This window comes from Balaenoptera acutorostrata, chromosome 18 (genome assembly GCF_949987535.1).
Source record: "Balaenoptera acutorostrata chromosome 18, mBalAcu1.1, whole genome shotgun sequence".
Classification (NCBI taxonomy): Eukaryota; Metazoa; Chordata; class Mammalia; order Artiodactyla; family Balaenopteridae; genus Balaenoptera; species Balaenoptera acutorostrata.
The window spans coordinates 55,967,839-55,985,135 of NC_080081.1; the positions used below are offsets into that span (position 1 = coordinate 55,967,839).

The 17,297-nt window shown below is 36.4% G+C and overlaps 1 protein-coding gene across 3 annotated transcripts in view; it reads right to left on the minus strand.

The window, feature by feature from the left end:
• The window catches only part of VWA8 (von Willebrand factor A domain containing 8), a 364,979-nt gene that overhangs the window by 207,155 nt on the left and 140,527 nt on the right, over window positions 1-17,297 (minus strand). For all 3 annotated transcript variants that reach the window (XM_057532758.1, XM_057532757.1, XM_057532756.1), the window contains 2 exons: window positions 14,938-15,053; window positions 489-595 (listed from right to left, as the gene is read on the minus strand). In XM_057532758.1, the coding sequence (XP_057388741.1) occupies window positions 489-595; window positions 14,938-15,053 (223 nt within the window). The remainder of the gene's footprint in view (window positions 1-488; window positions 596-14,937; window positions 15,054-17,297) is intronic.

The window sequence follows — 17,297 nt, forward strand, 5'->3', positions numbered from 1 at the left end:
TACTTACGGCTATCAAGAAGAAAAATACCACAGAAGACAATACAGGTGGAAATGAAAGGAGTAAGAGGGCATGAAATGGTACTCTGAATTATTAGTTTAGTCTACATCAACCTAGAACAGTTTCCAAAACATGCCCTGTAGGACACTGGTGGTCCCCAAAATGTAAATGTTGTGCAAAGAAAACAGATTGCTAGATCCTATGGTGAAATACATTTGGAATAAAAGGTAAAACAAAATTACATGTTTTTTTACAGTAGGAATTCTCTGAGCCTTTAATATATTCATGTCAATTGCAACTCTTGGGGGAGGAACTATATCTGGTATCTGGAAACTTTTTTTTTTAAATAAAAGATTCATTTTTTCAACTCAATACATAAAACAAAATGGGTAGAAACCAAAAACATTTTTAATTGAAATTAAAATAATAAATAATACAATTGCTTAATAATTATTATTTCACTTAAAAAAGAAACAAATCAAATACTTACATTTGTAATCCTCCAATTCTGGCTCCAGGTTATTATCAGTACTTATTTCTATTGTAGCATCTGCCAGATTTTTTTCTAATGCTGACCTTGCAAGGCTTGGTAAAAACCTGGTGGGGTGGGAAGGATGGATTGATAAAGTCAAAGCTTTCTGTGATTCCCAAATATCTTTTGACACTTAGACAGACACACTCACTCTCTCTCTTACTAATTATAACCAATTAAGGATGATCAGTCTTGATTTGTGGAAGCTAGATAATAAAATATTTCAGAATAAATATAAACTTCATGTATGTGTGAAGATGAAGTGTATGTTTGTTGAATCTCCTTTAATAAAGAAAACTAATGTGTAATTAGCAGTATGTGTTTACATACAACATTTTGCAGGACAAGAATGAAAATAATTTGCTTTTTAAAATGGATTTAGTATACCTCATTCATCTTATTTATCATTTAACTGGCTTTCCAAATTTCTTAAATAGATAAAACAACCACAATTTAACCTACTTCAAATTGGCAATCACAAATTCAGATTAGTGGAGGTGGATTAATGAGGTTTTCTTTATTTTCTAATTTAAATTATTAGATGACTTTAAGATTATTCAGCTTGATTTTTCCTTCCATTTAAAAAATATACCTGTTTATCTATTCTATATGTATGTTGTCAAAACAACTATCTTGTGAGTGACAGAGGCATTCTTCATTTACAATTCGATTGTATGAACATCATGGGCTTAGAACATGAAAACAGAGTTTCCCTCACACATAAATAAAGTTATATCCGGAATTTATGATCACAAGTGAGCCCACAGAACTGCTTTTTAATCCACGGTTACCTGTGCTATATTACTGTAAACTAATCCTATGTTTCAAATAAACATACTAAGAACATACACTTCTAATTTAGGTTTTCCATAGGTCTAAATCTTTGGTGGTTCCCGTAGCCTTGAGTATAAGCTTTAATAAAAGAGATGTTGGTGTGAGCAAGAAGGCAAAAGCATGAGTGTGTAAAAAACTGTTGGATTCCCTGTCCCTGTAACATTCCAAACCACATAACTGAAACCAACTATCTCTCACCTACTGCCTCATTTTGGTTATAGGCTGTGATGGGGGGGTGGTTATATAACTTTAATCAGTTCAGCATCAAGTGAGACTTACTGCTGTTCATCTTTAACCTTTCATCACAGTTCTTAGATTGTTGCCTTGTTCAAAACCAAGGCCTCACTTTGTCTCTCGGACCCGATAACTGGGCTTTTATGTTGTTTCCTGAGCCCTTGTCTTGGCACCTACCTTTCCCTCACCACTATCTCACAAACTAGAATCTAACCTGGTAACACTAGGCCCTGTGGCTGCATCTCCACTGATTGACAATGACCTGTCAAACCACCTTGACTGACAGTGACCACTTTCAAGCTTAGACGTTGTGTGCTATTCCCAGAAGCCCCTTACATCTATATAGCCTGTCTGTCAACACATCCTCACATTCCCTGTACTGGAACGTTTCTAGACTGCCCTCCAAAGCCTGTGGAGGATAGCGAACAAGGCATGTACACCTCCCTTTCAAAGGCAGGGACAGGCATTGCTTGCAATACTGTACTCTTTCCTGCTGAGACTGAACATGCTTCAGATTAATTTCAACCTCACACCAGAGAGCACTACCAAATAATCAGAGGTAGTATGGAAGTTGAAATATATTTACATCTAGAACCTGTATTCTAAAAGATATTAGCCCACCTAACAAATGAGGAGAATGAAGCATATTAGGTAATGTGAGGCCAACCCTTACTTTTTTCCTAGGTTTCAAGGGGTTACTTAACTGCTTCCTTTCTCATTGCTCGCTGATATTTTCTACTTGCTTTTTTCTCTTCTTCTGTGGCCTTTGGTAAAATAAGTGGATAAGTGAAAGAATATCACCCTTTCTATCCTACCTCTCTATAACCAAAGCAATGACATATCCTGTTATAAAGTTTTCAAGTACACTTATCACAATTATAAGCATTGGAGTGTCTTTTAAAAACCATTATTATCATTATTTTCACTTACTGCCAACAAAAAAACAATTAGAAAGTCTCTAGTCTCATTACGTCTTAGTTATAAGAAAACTGAATAAAGATTTAACCACATCCTGGGAAACAGAAACAGAAGTAGTAATCCTAGGCTAACTCGAATAACTGTGTCTTTGTCACAGAAATGGGATAGGGACAAATGTCTTTGTCACAGAAATCTTAATCTAAATATTCCTTAATCTTGGATTAAGGAATAAAATAGGATTTCTAAGAATGGTAGCATGAGCTAGAATAAGGATAGGGGATGCCCTCAAATTACCAGCCTGAGAGGAGGAATATTAGTAGTAAGAGTGAGAGAAAAAGACTGAGGGGCTCAGGGGATATAAGGCAGCCTATGATTTCTATTTAGAACGTATAATTAATTTATACCTGATTTTAAATCTTAAATTTATAAACAGTATTGGAACATTTAAGATAACATGGATCATCCTATTTATAAATTTAATGTGTTATACTTGTGAGTTATTCAGTTTCTCAAGAAGGTTTTGTTTGTTAACTTCAGACATCTGAAGTACTTAAAAGGAAACTATATATATATATATTTTATTAACAAATTTCAAATGTTTGAAGATATTTAATTTAGCCAAGTTTTATAAATGGAACCAAACATTTTTTTAAGGCCCATAAAAGTAATGAAAATCTGTTAGACTTATAGAGTAAGTTGAGTAACAGAAAAATCTAAAGATCTAGATTTTTGAAATTATATCCTTAAAAAAACTGAACAACAGGAGGAGCTTCAAGATGGCGGAGGAGTAAGACGTGGAGATCACCTTCCTCCCCACAAATACATCAGAAATACATCTACATGTGGAACAACTCCTACAGAACACCTACTGAACAATGTCAGAAGACCTCAGACAACCCAAAAGGCAAGAAACTCCCCACGTACCTGGGTAGAGCAAAAGAAAAAAGAAAAAACAGAGACAAAAGAATAGGGACGGGACCTGCACCAGTGGGAGGGAGCTGAGAAGGAGGAAAGGTCTGCACACACTAGGAAGCCCCTTCGTGGGCGGAGACTGCGTGTGGCAGAGGGGGGAAGCTTCGGAGCCACGGAGGAGAGCGCAGCCACAGGGGTGCGGGGGGCAAAGCGGAGAGATTCCTGCACAGAGGATCGGTGCCGAGCAGCACTCACCAGCCCGAGAGGCTTGTCTGCTCACCCGCCGGGATGGGCGGGGGCTGGCAGCTGAGGCTCGGGGTTCAGTCGGATCCCAGGAAGACGATTGGGGGTGGCTACGTGAACACAGCCTGAAGGGGGTTAGTGCGCCACAGCTAGCCGGGAGGGAGTCCAGTAAAAAGTCTGGAGCTGCCGAAGAGGCAAGAGACTTTTTCTTACCTCTTTGTTTCCTGGTGTGCGAGGAGAGGGGATTAAGAGCGCCGCTTAAAGGAGCTCCAGAGATGGGCGCAAGCCGCGGCTATCAGCGCGGACCCCGGACACGGGCATGAGATGCTAAGGCTGCTGCTGCCGCCACCAAGAAGCCTGTGTGCGAGCACAGGTCACTATCCACACCTCCCCTCCTGGGAGCCTGCGCAGCCCGCCACTGCCAGGGTCCCGTGATCCAGGGACAACTTCCCTGGGAGAACGCACGGCGCGCCTCAGGCTGCTGCAACGTCATGCCAGCCTCTGACGCCGCAGGCTCGCCCCGCCTCCTCCGTACCCCTCCCTCCCCCTTCCCCCTGCCTGAGTGAGCCAGAGCCCCCGAAGCAGCTGCTCCTTTAACCCTGTCCTGTCTGAGCGCAGAACAGAAGCCCTCATGCGACCTACACGCAGAGGCAGGGCCAAATCCAAAGCTGAACCCCGGGAGCTATGCGAACAAAGAAGAGAAAGGGAAATCTCTCCCAGCAGCCTCAGAAGCAGCGGATTAAATCTTCACAGTCAACTTGATGTACCCTGCATCGGTGGAATACCTGAATAGACAACGAATCATCCCAAATTGAGGAGGTGGACTTTGGGAGCAATGATATATATATATATATTTTCCCTTTTTCTCTTTTTGTGAGTGTGTATGCATATGCTTCTCTTTGTGATTTTGTCTGTATAGCTTTGCTTTTACCATTTGTCCTAGTGTTCTGTCTGTCTTTTTTTTGTGCGTGTGTATAGTTTTCAGTGCTTGTTATCACTGGTGAATTTGTTTTTTGGTTTGGTTGTTCTCTTCTTTCTTTCTTTCTCTTTTTTTTCTTAATTAATTAAAAAAACCTTTTTTTATAATTATTTTTTGTATTTTACTTTAATATATTTTTATTTTATTTTATTTTATCTTTTTCTTTCTTTCTTTCTTTCTTTTTTTTCGCCCTTTTATTCTGAGCCATGTGGATGACAGGCTCTTGGTGCTCCAGCCAGGTGTCAGAGCTGTGCCTCTGAGGTGGGAGAGCCAAGTTCAGGACATTGGTGAGACCTCCAACCTCCACATAATATCAGACGGCGAAAATCTCCCAGAGATCTCCATCTCAAGGCCAAGACCCAGCTCCACTCAACAACCAGCAAGCTACAGTGCTGGACACCCTATGCCAAACAACTAGCAAGACAGGAACACAACCCCACTCATTAGCAGAGAGGCTGCCTAAAATCATAATAACGTCACAGACATCCCAAAACACACCACCAGACGTGGACTTGCCCACCAGAAAGACAAGATCCAGCCTCATTCACCAGAGCACAGGCACTAGTCCCCTCCACCAGGAAGCCTACACAACCCACTGAAGCAACTATAGCCACTGGGGGCAGACACCAAAAACAACGGGAACTACAAACCTGCAGCCTGTGAAAAGGAGACCCTAAACACAGTAAGTTAAGCAAAATGAGAAGACAGAGAAACACACAGCAGATGAAGGAGCAAGGTAAAAACCCACCAGACCTAACAAATGAAGAGGAAATAGGCAGTCTACCTGAAAAAGAATTCAGAATAATGATAGTAAAATCATCCAAAATTCTGGAAAGAGAATGGAGAAAGTACAAGAAACGTTTAACAAGGACCTAGAAGAACTAAAGAGCAAACAAACAATCATGAACAACACAATAAATGAAATTAAAAATTCTCGAGAAGGGATCAATAGCAGAATAACTGAGGCAGAAGAATGGATAAGTGACCTGGAAGATAAAATAGTGGAAATAACTACTGCAGAGCAGAAAAAAGAAAAAAGAATGAAAAGAATTGAGGACAGTCTCAGACACCTCTGGGACAATATTAAACACACCAACATTCAAATTATAGGGGTTCCAGAAGAAGAAGAGAAAAAGAAAGGGACTGAGAAAATATCCGAAGAGATTGTAGTTGAAAACTTCCCTAATATGGGAAAGGAAATACTTAATCAAGTCCAGGAAGCACAGAGTCCCATATAGGATAAATCCAAGGAGAAACATGCCAAGACACATATTAATCAAACTAACAAAAATTAAATACAAAGAAAGAATATTAAAAGCAGCAAGGGAAAAACAACAAATAACATACAGGGAATCCCCATAAGGTTAACAGTTGATCTTTCAGCAGAAACTCTGCAAGCCAGAAGGGAGTGGCAAGACATATTTAAAGTGATAAACGGGAAAAACCTACAACCAAGATTACTCTATCCAGCAAGGATCTCATTCAGATTTGACAGAGAAATTAAAACCTTTACAGACAAGCAAAAGCTAAGAGAATTTAGCACCACCAAACCAGCTTTACAACAAATGCTAAAGGAACTTCTCTAGGCAGGAAACACAAGAGAAGGAAAAGACCTACAATAACAAACCCAAAACAATTAAGAAAATGGTAATAGGAACATATATATCGATAATTACCTTAAATGTAAATGGATTAAATGTTCCAACCGAAAGGCATAGAGTGGCTGAATAGATACAAAAACAAGACCTGTATATATGCTGTCTACAAGAGACCTACTTCAGACCTAGGGACACATACAGACTGAAAGTGAGGGGATGGAAAAAGATATTCCATGCAAATGGAAATCAAAAGAAAGCTGGAGTAGCAATTCTCATATCAGACAAAATAGACTTTAAAACAAAGACTATTACAAGAGCCAAAGAAGGACACTACATAATGATCAAAGGATCAATCCAAGAAGAAGATATAACAATTGTAAATATTTATGCACCCAACACAGGAGCACCTCAATACATAAGGCAAATAATAACAGCTATAAAAGGGGAAATCAACAGTAACACAATAGTAGGGGACTTTAACACCCCACTTTCACCAATGGACAGATCATCCAAAATGAAAATAAATAAGGAAACACAAGCTTTAAATGACACATTAAACAAGATGGACTTAATTAATTTTTATAGGACATTCCATCCAAAAACAACAGAATAAACTTTCTTCTCAAGTGCTCATGGAACATTCTTCAGGAGAGATCATATCTTGGGTCACAAATCAAGCCTTGGTAAATTTAAGAAAATTGAAATCGTATCAAGTATCTTTTCTGACCACAACGCTATGAGACTAGATATCAATTACAGGAAAAAATCTGTAAAAAATACAAACACATGGAGGCTAAACAATACACTACTTAATAACCAAGAGATCACTGAAAAAAATCAAAGAGGAAATCAAAAAATACCTAGAAACAAATGACAATGAAAACACAACGGCCCAAAACCTATTGGATGCAGCAAAAGCAGTTCTAAGAGGGAAGTTTATACCAGTACAATCCTACCTTAAGAAACAAGAAACATCTCAAATAAACAACCTAACCTTACACCTAAAGCAATTAGAGAAAGAAGAGAAAAAAAACCCAAAGTTAGCAGAAGGAAAGAAATCATAAAGATCAGATCAGAAATAAATGAAACAGAAATGAAGGAAACGATAGCAAAGATCAAGAAAACTAAAAGCTGGTTCTTTGAGAAGATAAACAAAATTGATAAACCATTAGCCAGACTCATCAAGAAAAAAAAGGGAGAAGACTCAAATCAAAAGAATTAGAAATGAAAAAGGGGAGGTAACAAATGACACTGTAGAAATACAAAGGATCATGAGAGATTACTAGAAGCAACTATACACCAATAAAATGGACAACCTGGAAGAAATGGACAAATTCTTAGAAATGCACAACCTTCCGAGACTGAACCAGGAAGAAATAGAAAATATGAACAGACCAATCAAAAGCACTGAAATTGAAAGTGTGATTAAAAATCTTCCAACAAACAAAAGCCCAGGACCAGATAGCTTCACAGGCGAATTCTATCCAACATTTAGAGAAGAGCTAACATGTATCCTTCTCAAACTCTTCCAAAATATAGCAGAGGGAGGAACACTCCCAAACTCATTCTACGAGGCCACCATCACCCTGATACCAAAACCAGACAAAGATGTCACAAAAAAAGAAAACTACAGACCAATATCACTGATGAACATAGACGCAAAAATCCTCAACAAAATATTAGCAAACAGAATCCAACCCCACATGAAAAGGATCATACACCATGATCAAGTAGGGTATATCCCAGGAATGCAAGGATTCTTCAATATATGCAAATCAATCAATGTGATACACCATATTAACAAATTGAAGGAGAAAAACCATATGATCATCTTAATAGATGCAGAGAAAGCTTTCGACAAAATTCAACACCCATTTATGATAAAAACCCTCCAGAAAGTAGGCATTGAGGGAACTTACCTCAACATAATAAAGGCCATATATGACAAACCCACAGCCAACATCATCCTTAATGGTGAAAAACTGAAACCATTTCCACTAAGATCAGGAACAAGACAAGGTTGCCCACTCTTACCACTATTATTCAACATAGTTTAGGAAGTTTTAGCCACAGCAATCAGAGAAGAAAAAGAAATAAAAGGAATCCAAATGGGAAGAGAAGAAGTAAAGCTGTCACTGTTTGCAGATGACATGATACTATATATAGAGAATCCTAAAGATGCTACCAGAAAACTACTATGGCTAATCAATGAATTTGGTAAAGAAGCAGGATACAAAATTAATGCACAGAAATCTCTTGCATTCCTATACACTAATGATGAAAAATCTTTAAGTGAAATTAAGAAAACACTCCCATTTACCATTTCAACAAAAAGAATAAAATACCTAGGAATAAACCTACCTAAGGAGAAAAAAGACCTGCATGCAGAAAATTATAAGACACTCATGATAGAAATTAAAGATGATACAAATACATGGAGAGATATACCATGTTCTTGGATTGGAAGAATCAACATTGTGAAAATGACTATACTACCCAGAGCAATGTACAGATTCAATGCAATCCCTATCAAACTACCAGTGGCATTTTTCACAGAACTAGAACAAAAAATTTCACAATTTGCATAGAAACACAAAAGACTCCAAATAGCCAAAGCAATCTTGAGAAAGAAAAACGGAGCTGGAGGAATCAGGCTCCCAGACTTCAGACTATATGACAAAGCTACAGTAATCAAGGCAGTATGGTACTGGCACAAAAACAGAAACGTACGTCAATGGAAAAGGATAGAAAGCCCAGAGATAAACCCACACACATATGGTCACCTTATCTTTGATAAAGGAGGAAAGAATATACAATGGAGAAAAGGCAGCCTCTTCAATAAGTGCTCCTGGGAAAACTGGACAGTTACATGTAAAAGAACGAAATTAGAACATTCCCTAACACCATACACAAAAAGAAACTCAAAATGGATTAAAGACCTAAATGTAAGGCCAAACATTATCAAAGTCTTAGAGGAAAACATAGGCAGAACACCCTATGACATAAATCACAGCAAGATTCTTTTTGACCCACCTCCTAGGGAAACGGAAATAAAAACAAAAATAAACAAATGGGACCTAATGAAACTTAAAAGCTTTTGCACAGCAAAGGAAACCACAAACAAGATGAAAAGACAACCCTCAGAATGGGAGAAAATATTTGCAAATGAAGCAACTGACAAAGGATTAATCTCCAAAATTTACAAGCAGCTCAGGCAGGTCAATATCAAAATAACAAACAACCAATCCAAAAATGGTTAGAAGACCTAAATAGACATTTCTCCAAAGAAGATATACAGATTACCAACAAACACATGAAAGAATGCTCAACATCATTAATCATTAGAGAAATGCAAATCCAAACTATAATGCGATACCATCTCACACCAGTCAGAATGGCCATCATCAAAAAATCTACAAACAAGAAATGCTGGACAGGGTGTGGAGAAAAGGGAACCCTCATACACTGTTGGTGGGAATGTAAATTGATACAGCCACTATGGAGAACAGTATGGAGGTTCCTTAAAAAACTAAAAATAGAACTACCATATGACCCAGCATTCCCACTATTGGGCATATACCCTGAGATAACCATAATCCATAAAGAGTCATGTACCACAATATTCATTGCAGCTGTATTTACAATAGCCAGGACTTGGAAGCAACCTAAGTGTCCATCGACAGATGAATGGATAAAGAAGATGTGGCACATATATACAATGGAATATTACTCAGCCATAAAAAGAAACGAAATTGAGTTATTTGTAGTGAGGTGGATGGACCTAGAGTCTGTCATACAGAGTGAAGTAAGTCAGAAAGAGAAAAACAAATACCGTATGCTAACACATATATATGGAATCTAAAAAAAAAAAAAAAAAAGTTCATGAAGAACCTAGGGGCAAGGCAGGAATAAAGACGCAGACCTACTAGAGAATGGACTTGAGGACACGGGGAGGGGGAAGGGTAAGCTGGGACAAAGTGAGAGAGTGGCATGGACATATATACACTACCAAATGTAAAATAGATAGCTAGTGGGAAGCAGCCGCACAGCACAGGGAGATCAGCTCGGTGCTTTGTGACCAGCTAGAAGGGTGGGATAGGGAGGGTGAGAGGGAGGGAGATGCAAGAGGGAAGAGATATGGGGATATATGTATATGTATAGCTGATTCACTTTGTTATAAAGCAGAAACTAACACACCATTGTAAATCAATTATACTCCAATAAAAATGTTAAAAAAGAAAACAAAACAAAACTGAACAGCAGTTTTTAAGCCAAAACTTCCTGAACAGTCTTTCCTGCAAACAAAATCATTTTTCAGGAAAACAAAAAATTCACATCCACAATAATCATTATACTCATTTAACACTGTGTATTAGTTCTAGCAGGCTTATAACTTTAAAAATTTAATTAGCTAATAACTTAAACAGTGGAAATTTTATATAGTTGTTATTCATTTTATGTCACAAGGGAATTTTGAAAAATACTGTATACAAACTAAGTTTTTGATGAATGGAAAATTTCCTCATAACCTCAATGTCAAAGGTAGTTAATCTTCATTTCTGATTAAATTCTTATAACTCTGCCCCAAATTTCTATGCTAAAGGATCATCACCCCAAAATTTTCCAAAAGTAAATAATTTAATGGAATGCAAAATACTTGAATGGAGTAAAACTCATTTTATAGGGATTTCTAGTTAACTCTTCCACAGTAAAGTAATTTTTGGAATACAAAATACCTGATATCTTCCTAACCTTCTAAATTTTCTTCCTTTTGGCCTCTTAGGTTTTCAACTATCTAAAATGAATTATGCATCTAGCTCCAAGACTTGATGCACATATTATAGGCAATGAGAGGTGCTTAGGGAGCCATTCCCTCAGATGAAGAAATGTTCCAGTCAGAACTCAACTGGCATAAACAATAAATAAATGAAAAATATTTTAAAAATTAAATTAACAAGATAAAAGAGCCATGCTAATATTTAATAAATTTAATGTTTAACAAATTTAGGCTAGAGAGTTTCTTTTGATTTTGTCTGCTTAATAATAGACTTCATGAATATAAATCATATCAATTTTTCTAAAATTTTCTATGAAATTTTTTTTTGTTGTTCCTTCCTGCCATTGTGCTATCCTAAAGAGAAGGTTAATAAAAAGGCTTTTGACTCTGTAGCCTTGCTAAAGTCAACAGATGATACATAAACAAGATAGCTGTTTTACTATTTGCAAAGGGTCATGGGGTGGTAACAAAATAGAATTTTATTGTATTCAGTTGATAACACTGGAAAAATGCATTATTTGATTCAGTGAAGTATGTGTATGAATATGGAAAGTATTTTTTAGTTTTTAAATAGTTTTAACCATGAACTACTTCAAGCATACAGAAAATTACAGTATACTAAGTATTCTATTCATCTCTCTCTATCCCTGAAGCTAACTCTTACTCTGAAATTGGTGTATACCTTTCTTGTCCATATTTTTATTTTGCTGCATATGTGTGAGTAAAAACCATATTGCACTTTTATTATATGTAAACCTTTATATAAATAGCATCATATACAAAATCTCCTCTTTCAAACTTTTGACTTGATGTTAAGTTGTCATGATCCATACCTGTTGACACATGTAGATCTACTTCATTTTAACTGCTGTATAGTACCTCATTATATGAATATGTCAGTTTATATATTCATTCCCTACTGATGGACTGATAGGTTGTTTCCTATTTTTCATTCTTACAAACAATAATGCAATGAACATTCTTCTACATGCTTCCTTATACATACATGTAAATCTATCTCTAAGGTGATTATCAAGAAGTAGAATCGTCCATTCATAGAGTATTAATATATTAAGGCATAAAGTTACTGTAAGATCACCCCCAAACTGACAAGACTTCCATCCCAACAACAGTCATGAAATTCCATTTCCTTCTGCTCATGGAAAATGCTATTTTTACAGGTAAAAATTGTAAAAGTATAAAATGATAGCTGATAATTGTTTTAAATGTCATTTTCCCTGATCAATAGTAAGTTGAGCATCTTTTCAAATGTTTGTTGGTTATCTGAATTAACTTTTCCTGCACATCTATTAATCCTTTTGCCATTTAGGGGTGATGCTTTTATCTCATTAATGTGTATACTTTATAGTTCCTGAATAGCAATCCTTTTGAGATTAGAAATCTTGTGAAACATCTCTTAGTTTGTGGCTTATAACTTGCAGAGTGGCTTACAGTGTTCTTGTCATATATCTGGATTTTACTTTTTCGTATGGGAATAAAGTGGATATTTTTTATTTTTAACCATTTATTGACAAGTCCATCCATTCCCACACTAATTCATAATGCTACCTCTAACATATACTAAGTTCCCAGAAATATGTGGGTCTGTTTCAGGGCTCTGTAGTCTATTCTAATGGTCTATTTGTCTTTTCTAGCACTGATACCACACTTAAAATAAATATAACTTTATAATGGATCTTGATATCTGATGGAGAAAGCACACCACTTAAATCTTCCTCAAAATTTCTTTGGATATTGTCGGCCCTTTATATTAATTTCGAGATCAGCTTGTCCAATTCAATATAACCTTGGTTGTATCTGACCAAATTATATCTACATATCAACTTGCAGGGAAACAAACAGCCTGACAATACTTAATCTTCCCTTTCATGAACATAGTATAGTTTCCCATTTCCCACAGCTATCTTTTACAGCTTTTAATAAAGATTTACGTTTTTCTCCATAAAAGCATTATATGTCACTCATTAGATTTATTCTTAGATGCTCAAAGCTTTCTATTATTATTTTGAATGGTACTATTTTTAAAAATTAGACTTCCTTATTGATTTTTGCTGGAATATATAGGAATAGCACTGACTTGGGTGCATAAGTAATCTCATTATATTTTATTTGTTCTAATATGTAGTTTATATGTAGCTTCTTTTGAATTTTTTATGTAGCCAATCATATAATCTTTAGCCAATCTAAAAGTATAGAAAGGTGACATTCTTGTTTTGTTCCTAACTCTAAAGGGAATAAGCCAAGTATTTTACCATAAGAATGTTTGCTATAAAGTTTTAGTAGATACCCTTTATCAGATTAAAGAATTTCCCATCCATTCATGGTTAACTAAGAATATTTTTTGTTTATTTTTGCTTTGGCTTGTTTTTAAGTTTGGCTGTTGAGTTTTATCCAATCCTTCTTTACTGATTTATTAAAATGATATTTTTCTCAGTAATATGTTAATATGGTGAATTTTAAAAAAGAATAGTAAACCTTCTTCACATTCTTGAGATAACTCCAAATTGCTCATAATTTATTTATATATATAAATAAATTATATATATATCATATAAATAGATATATATATATTTAGCTACAACTGGATTTCATTTAGGATTTTTGTACACAGTCCATGAATTTGATTTACAATTTTCCTTTCATACATTATTCTTGTCTGGTTTAGGTATCAAGATTACACTAGACTCAAAGTGAATTGTTTTGTCTTCACTATTTGCTCTCTAGAACGGTCTCTAGAATGCTTTGTGTATGATTATTTCATTCCTTCCAAAGTATTATTTTCCCTTAGGCTCTGAAGCTGTTTATATTACTTGGCATTGACTATTTACTTCTATTAATACACATCAATAACCAAGTTCTGACTAAGGAAACCTGGGTAGATAATGAATCTATCTTTCTGTATATATTGGGTTGTCCAAAAAGAACGAACTTTTTGGGCAACCCAATAATTTCTTCAGTTCATGACCCTAAAAAATAGGCAATTGAAGCATTTTTTTTTTCTAATTTTCATTTGGAAGTCTAATATTAATCTACTTAAAAGAAAAGGAGAATCAACTTTATTATTTCTCATAATTATTAGTTATTCAAAGAATTACCCCAAAGACACTGGAAGCAAACCTCATTTTAGCCTCATTTCACCACAGAACAAATTCAAGTTGCAACATAAGGAGCTTACTTTAACTACAAGAAAAATTGTCCACTAAGCTGAAAACTTATAGAGGGCAGTTAGAGATCCTCCTAAGCTGGATATAGATTCTCTTTTAATTCCTTTAATATATCAAGGAATGAATGGACAACAGTTAAAACCACCATAAAAATAATTACCAGATCATATGAAAAGAGTCTAAAAGAAATCTCCAGATCTATCGGACACTGCTATTAATCTTTTCTTATTATCTTTTAAAATAGTTTCATGCAAGTATGATTCTGTAAGGAAATTATATAAGCTGATGTTTTATTAATAATTTCCAAACAAGTATGAAAAATATTAGTGTAGACTGAAAAGATGTTAGTTTTGTCAAATTTGGGCAACAGGACAGTACTACCAAGCATGGAAGGTTCCAGTGCAAATTTGGGAGGTGATAAGTGCTTAAGAGCACTCACTCAGAAGACACATGAGCCAGCATTCAAATACCAAACCTCCTTTTACTTATTTACTACTGTCTGATTTGAGTAAGTGACTTAGTTTTCTCATCTATAAAAATCTCTTTAATTTATTAGTATGCCTAAGTAAGGTAATATATGTTGTAAAAACTGAACACAAGGCTGAAATAGCTACATATTCAGACTGATACTTTTTCCAGACCTGTGAGTACAGACTATGAAACTTATGTTACTGTTTTAGCAAAGACCCAGAAAGTTGAATTCAGTGAGAAAGGAGAATATGGTTACCTGGAAAGACAGGCTTTAGTGACAGCACTGTGAAGATTTTCGTTAGGGTACTGTGACAGCCGACGAGAAATCCTCAACAGCTGTCTGGTAGAAAGGGATGCTGCCAATGACTGTGCCTAGCAAAAGGCAAAGACAGGCTGTTAAGAGTCTTGTCTCAACTTGCTGCAAGTCCCTGTGGATGGGTATCATAGCAGAACTCATTATTCCTAAGGACAAGGCCAAACTTAAAAGAAATATGTACTGTTAATGAATTACAAATAAAATAAACAGAAACCAATTTACACTTAAAACATCCTTAAAGACATTTTTAAAAAATTCCATAAAAACTATTTATTAATTAAATTCAATTAAAGTACTGTGTATACATGTTTTTTTTTGTGGGGGAGGAGGCTGGATGGAGGTAAGATGTTACATTGTACAGATTGAACCTGACTTACAAATAGCCCTTATGTACAATTAACCATTTGTTCATTTTTTTTTCCTGCTTACACAAAGCCAAACTGTTAAGATGGCCAGAAAATGCTTACAGTTTTAAGTAAATCTATGACTTCTGAAATAGAAAAAAGGAGTTGTGGACAATTTAGGCTTCTGATCATAGAGGTGTCAACCAGTTTTCACTTGGGGGGCAGCTTACAGTTTGGAATCCTTCTCTGACACTGTCAGAATAATTTCCCTTTGTGTTCTTACTCTTCCCCAAATCCCATTAATAGAGCTGCTAGTATGGAACTCAGGACATGGTAAGTACCAATGAATATTTGTTGACTTGAATTTGAAATTATCTTAGCAGGCAGCATAATGTAATAGTAAAGTTTATAAGCTTTGGAGTCAGACAAATCAGTCTTCCATTTATTAGCTGTGAGATTCTGGTAAGTTTCTTAATCTCTTGAAGCCCCAGTTTCCTCATCTTTAAAATGGCAATAATAATGCCTTCCCTTTTAAGGTGTTATGAGGATTAAATTAGAAAATTATTCTAAAGCATTTAGCAGACGTTGGACACATATGGGTGCTCAACAAATGGCAGCAATTTTTTTTTTTTTTTTCGCTGCATTGGGTTTTCGTTGCAGTCAAAGGGCTTCTCACTGCAGCGGCTTCTCTTGTTGCGCAGCACAGACTCTAGGCACACAGGCTCTAGTTGGTGCACATGGGCTCAGTAGTTGCAGCATGTGGGCCCTAGAACACTCAAGCTTCAGTAATTTTGGTGCATGGGCTCAGTAGTTGCGGCACACAGGCTCTAGGGCACGCGGGCTTCAGGAGTGGTGGTGCGTGGGCTCAGTAGTTGTGGCTTGTGGGCTTAGTTGCTCCACAGCATGTGGGATCTTCCCAGACCAGGGATTGAACCCATGTCTCCTGCATTGGCAGGCAGATTCTTAACCACTGCGCCACCAGGGAAGTCCAGCAATTATTATTCAAAGTCAGCCTCTTCAAAATGAAAAAAATCTAACAGAGGAAGGGAACGGGACCTACACATTAGTAGGAATCTAATGCATCAGATTATTACTGGCCTAATGTCTAACTAAGATCAGCAGCATTAGAAGATAGTGGTTTTCACTGAAAATCAAGAGAAGAGGAGAACTTTTGAAGTAAACTGGTCCACTGGTGGTGGTGGTGGGGAGGCACAGAAGAGACCAGGGTGAAATGTCACAGAGTCTGACAAGGGCAATAAAGTGGCCCTGAGCACCAGAGGAAACGGAGAAGGAGACTCTATTAAACTAACCAAGGATTCAGAATGGATGGTAGGAGGATGCCAAAACTACACTACGTTGTTTGTTCCTTTTAACACTTCGCTTAAGCCCATCTCTGTACATCGCAAGGAAGCAGAAAGTGAATTGGTTTCTCCTTCCTCGTGTATTTCACAGCTCCATGAGATGTTGGTCTGCTGTTATTAGCATTATATTTCAGTTACAACATGGGTTAAACACTCCTTTGGGGACTAGATTAGGAGCATGACCACCATTTATGACATATCCTTTTTTCTATTAAAAAACACATTCTAAGTTACAAAGAACTCATAAGCAAAACATTTGATTCAGACTTCTTCAACAAATTTGCATTCTAGACATGGAGACAATACTTAAATATAAGAAAGCATAAATTGCAATTCAAAATAGCATATAATTTAATGCAAAAGTAAGTGGAGCACTTGATAAAACTGCTATAGGGGCTTAAAATGTTCAAATGGGTAGCAGAAATGCTATGAACAAAGGCACGAACGCAACAGGAACAGAAATACAAGCAGAATGTGAGGAAACCAGCCCAGCTTTACTAGAGGGTCCTGCTGGAAAGCTTGCTCCCTAATATCAAAGACCCGTAAATCACATTTTGAGGAGTTTGGCCCTTCTTCTAAGGGCAATAGGACTTAG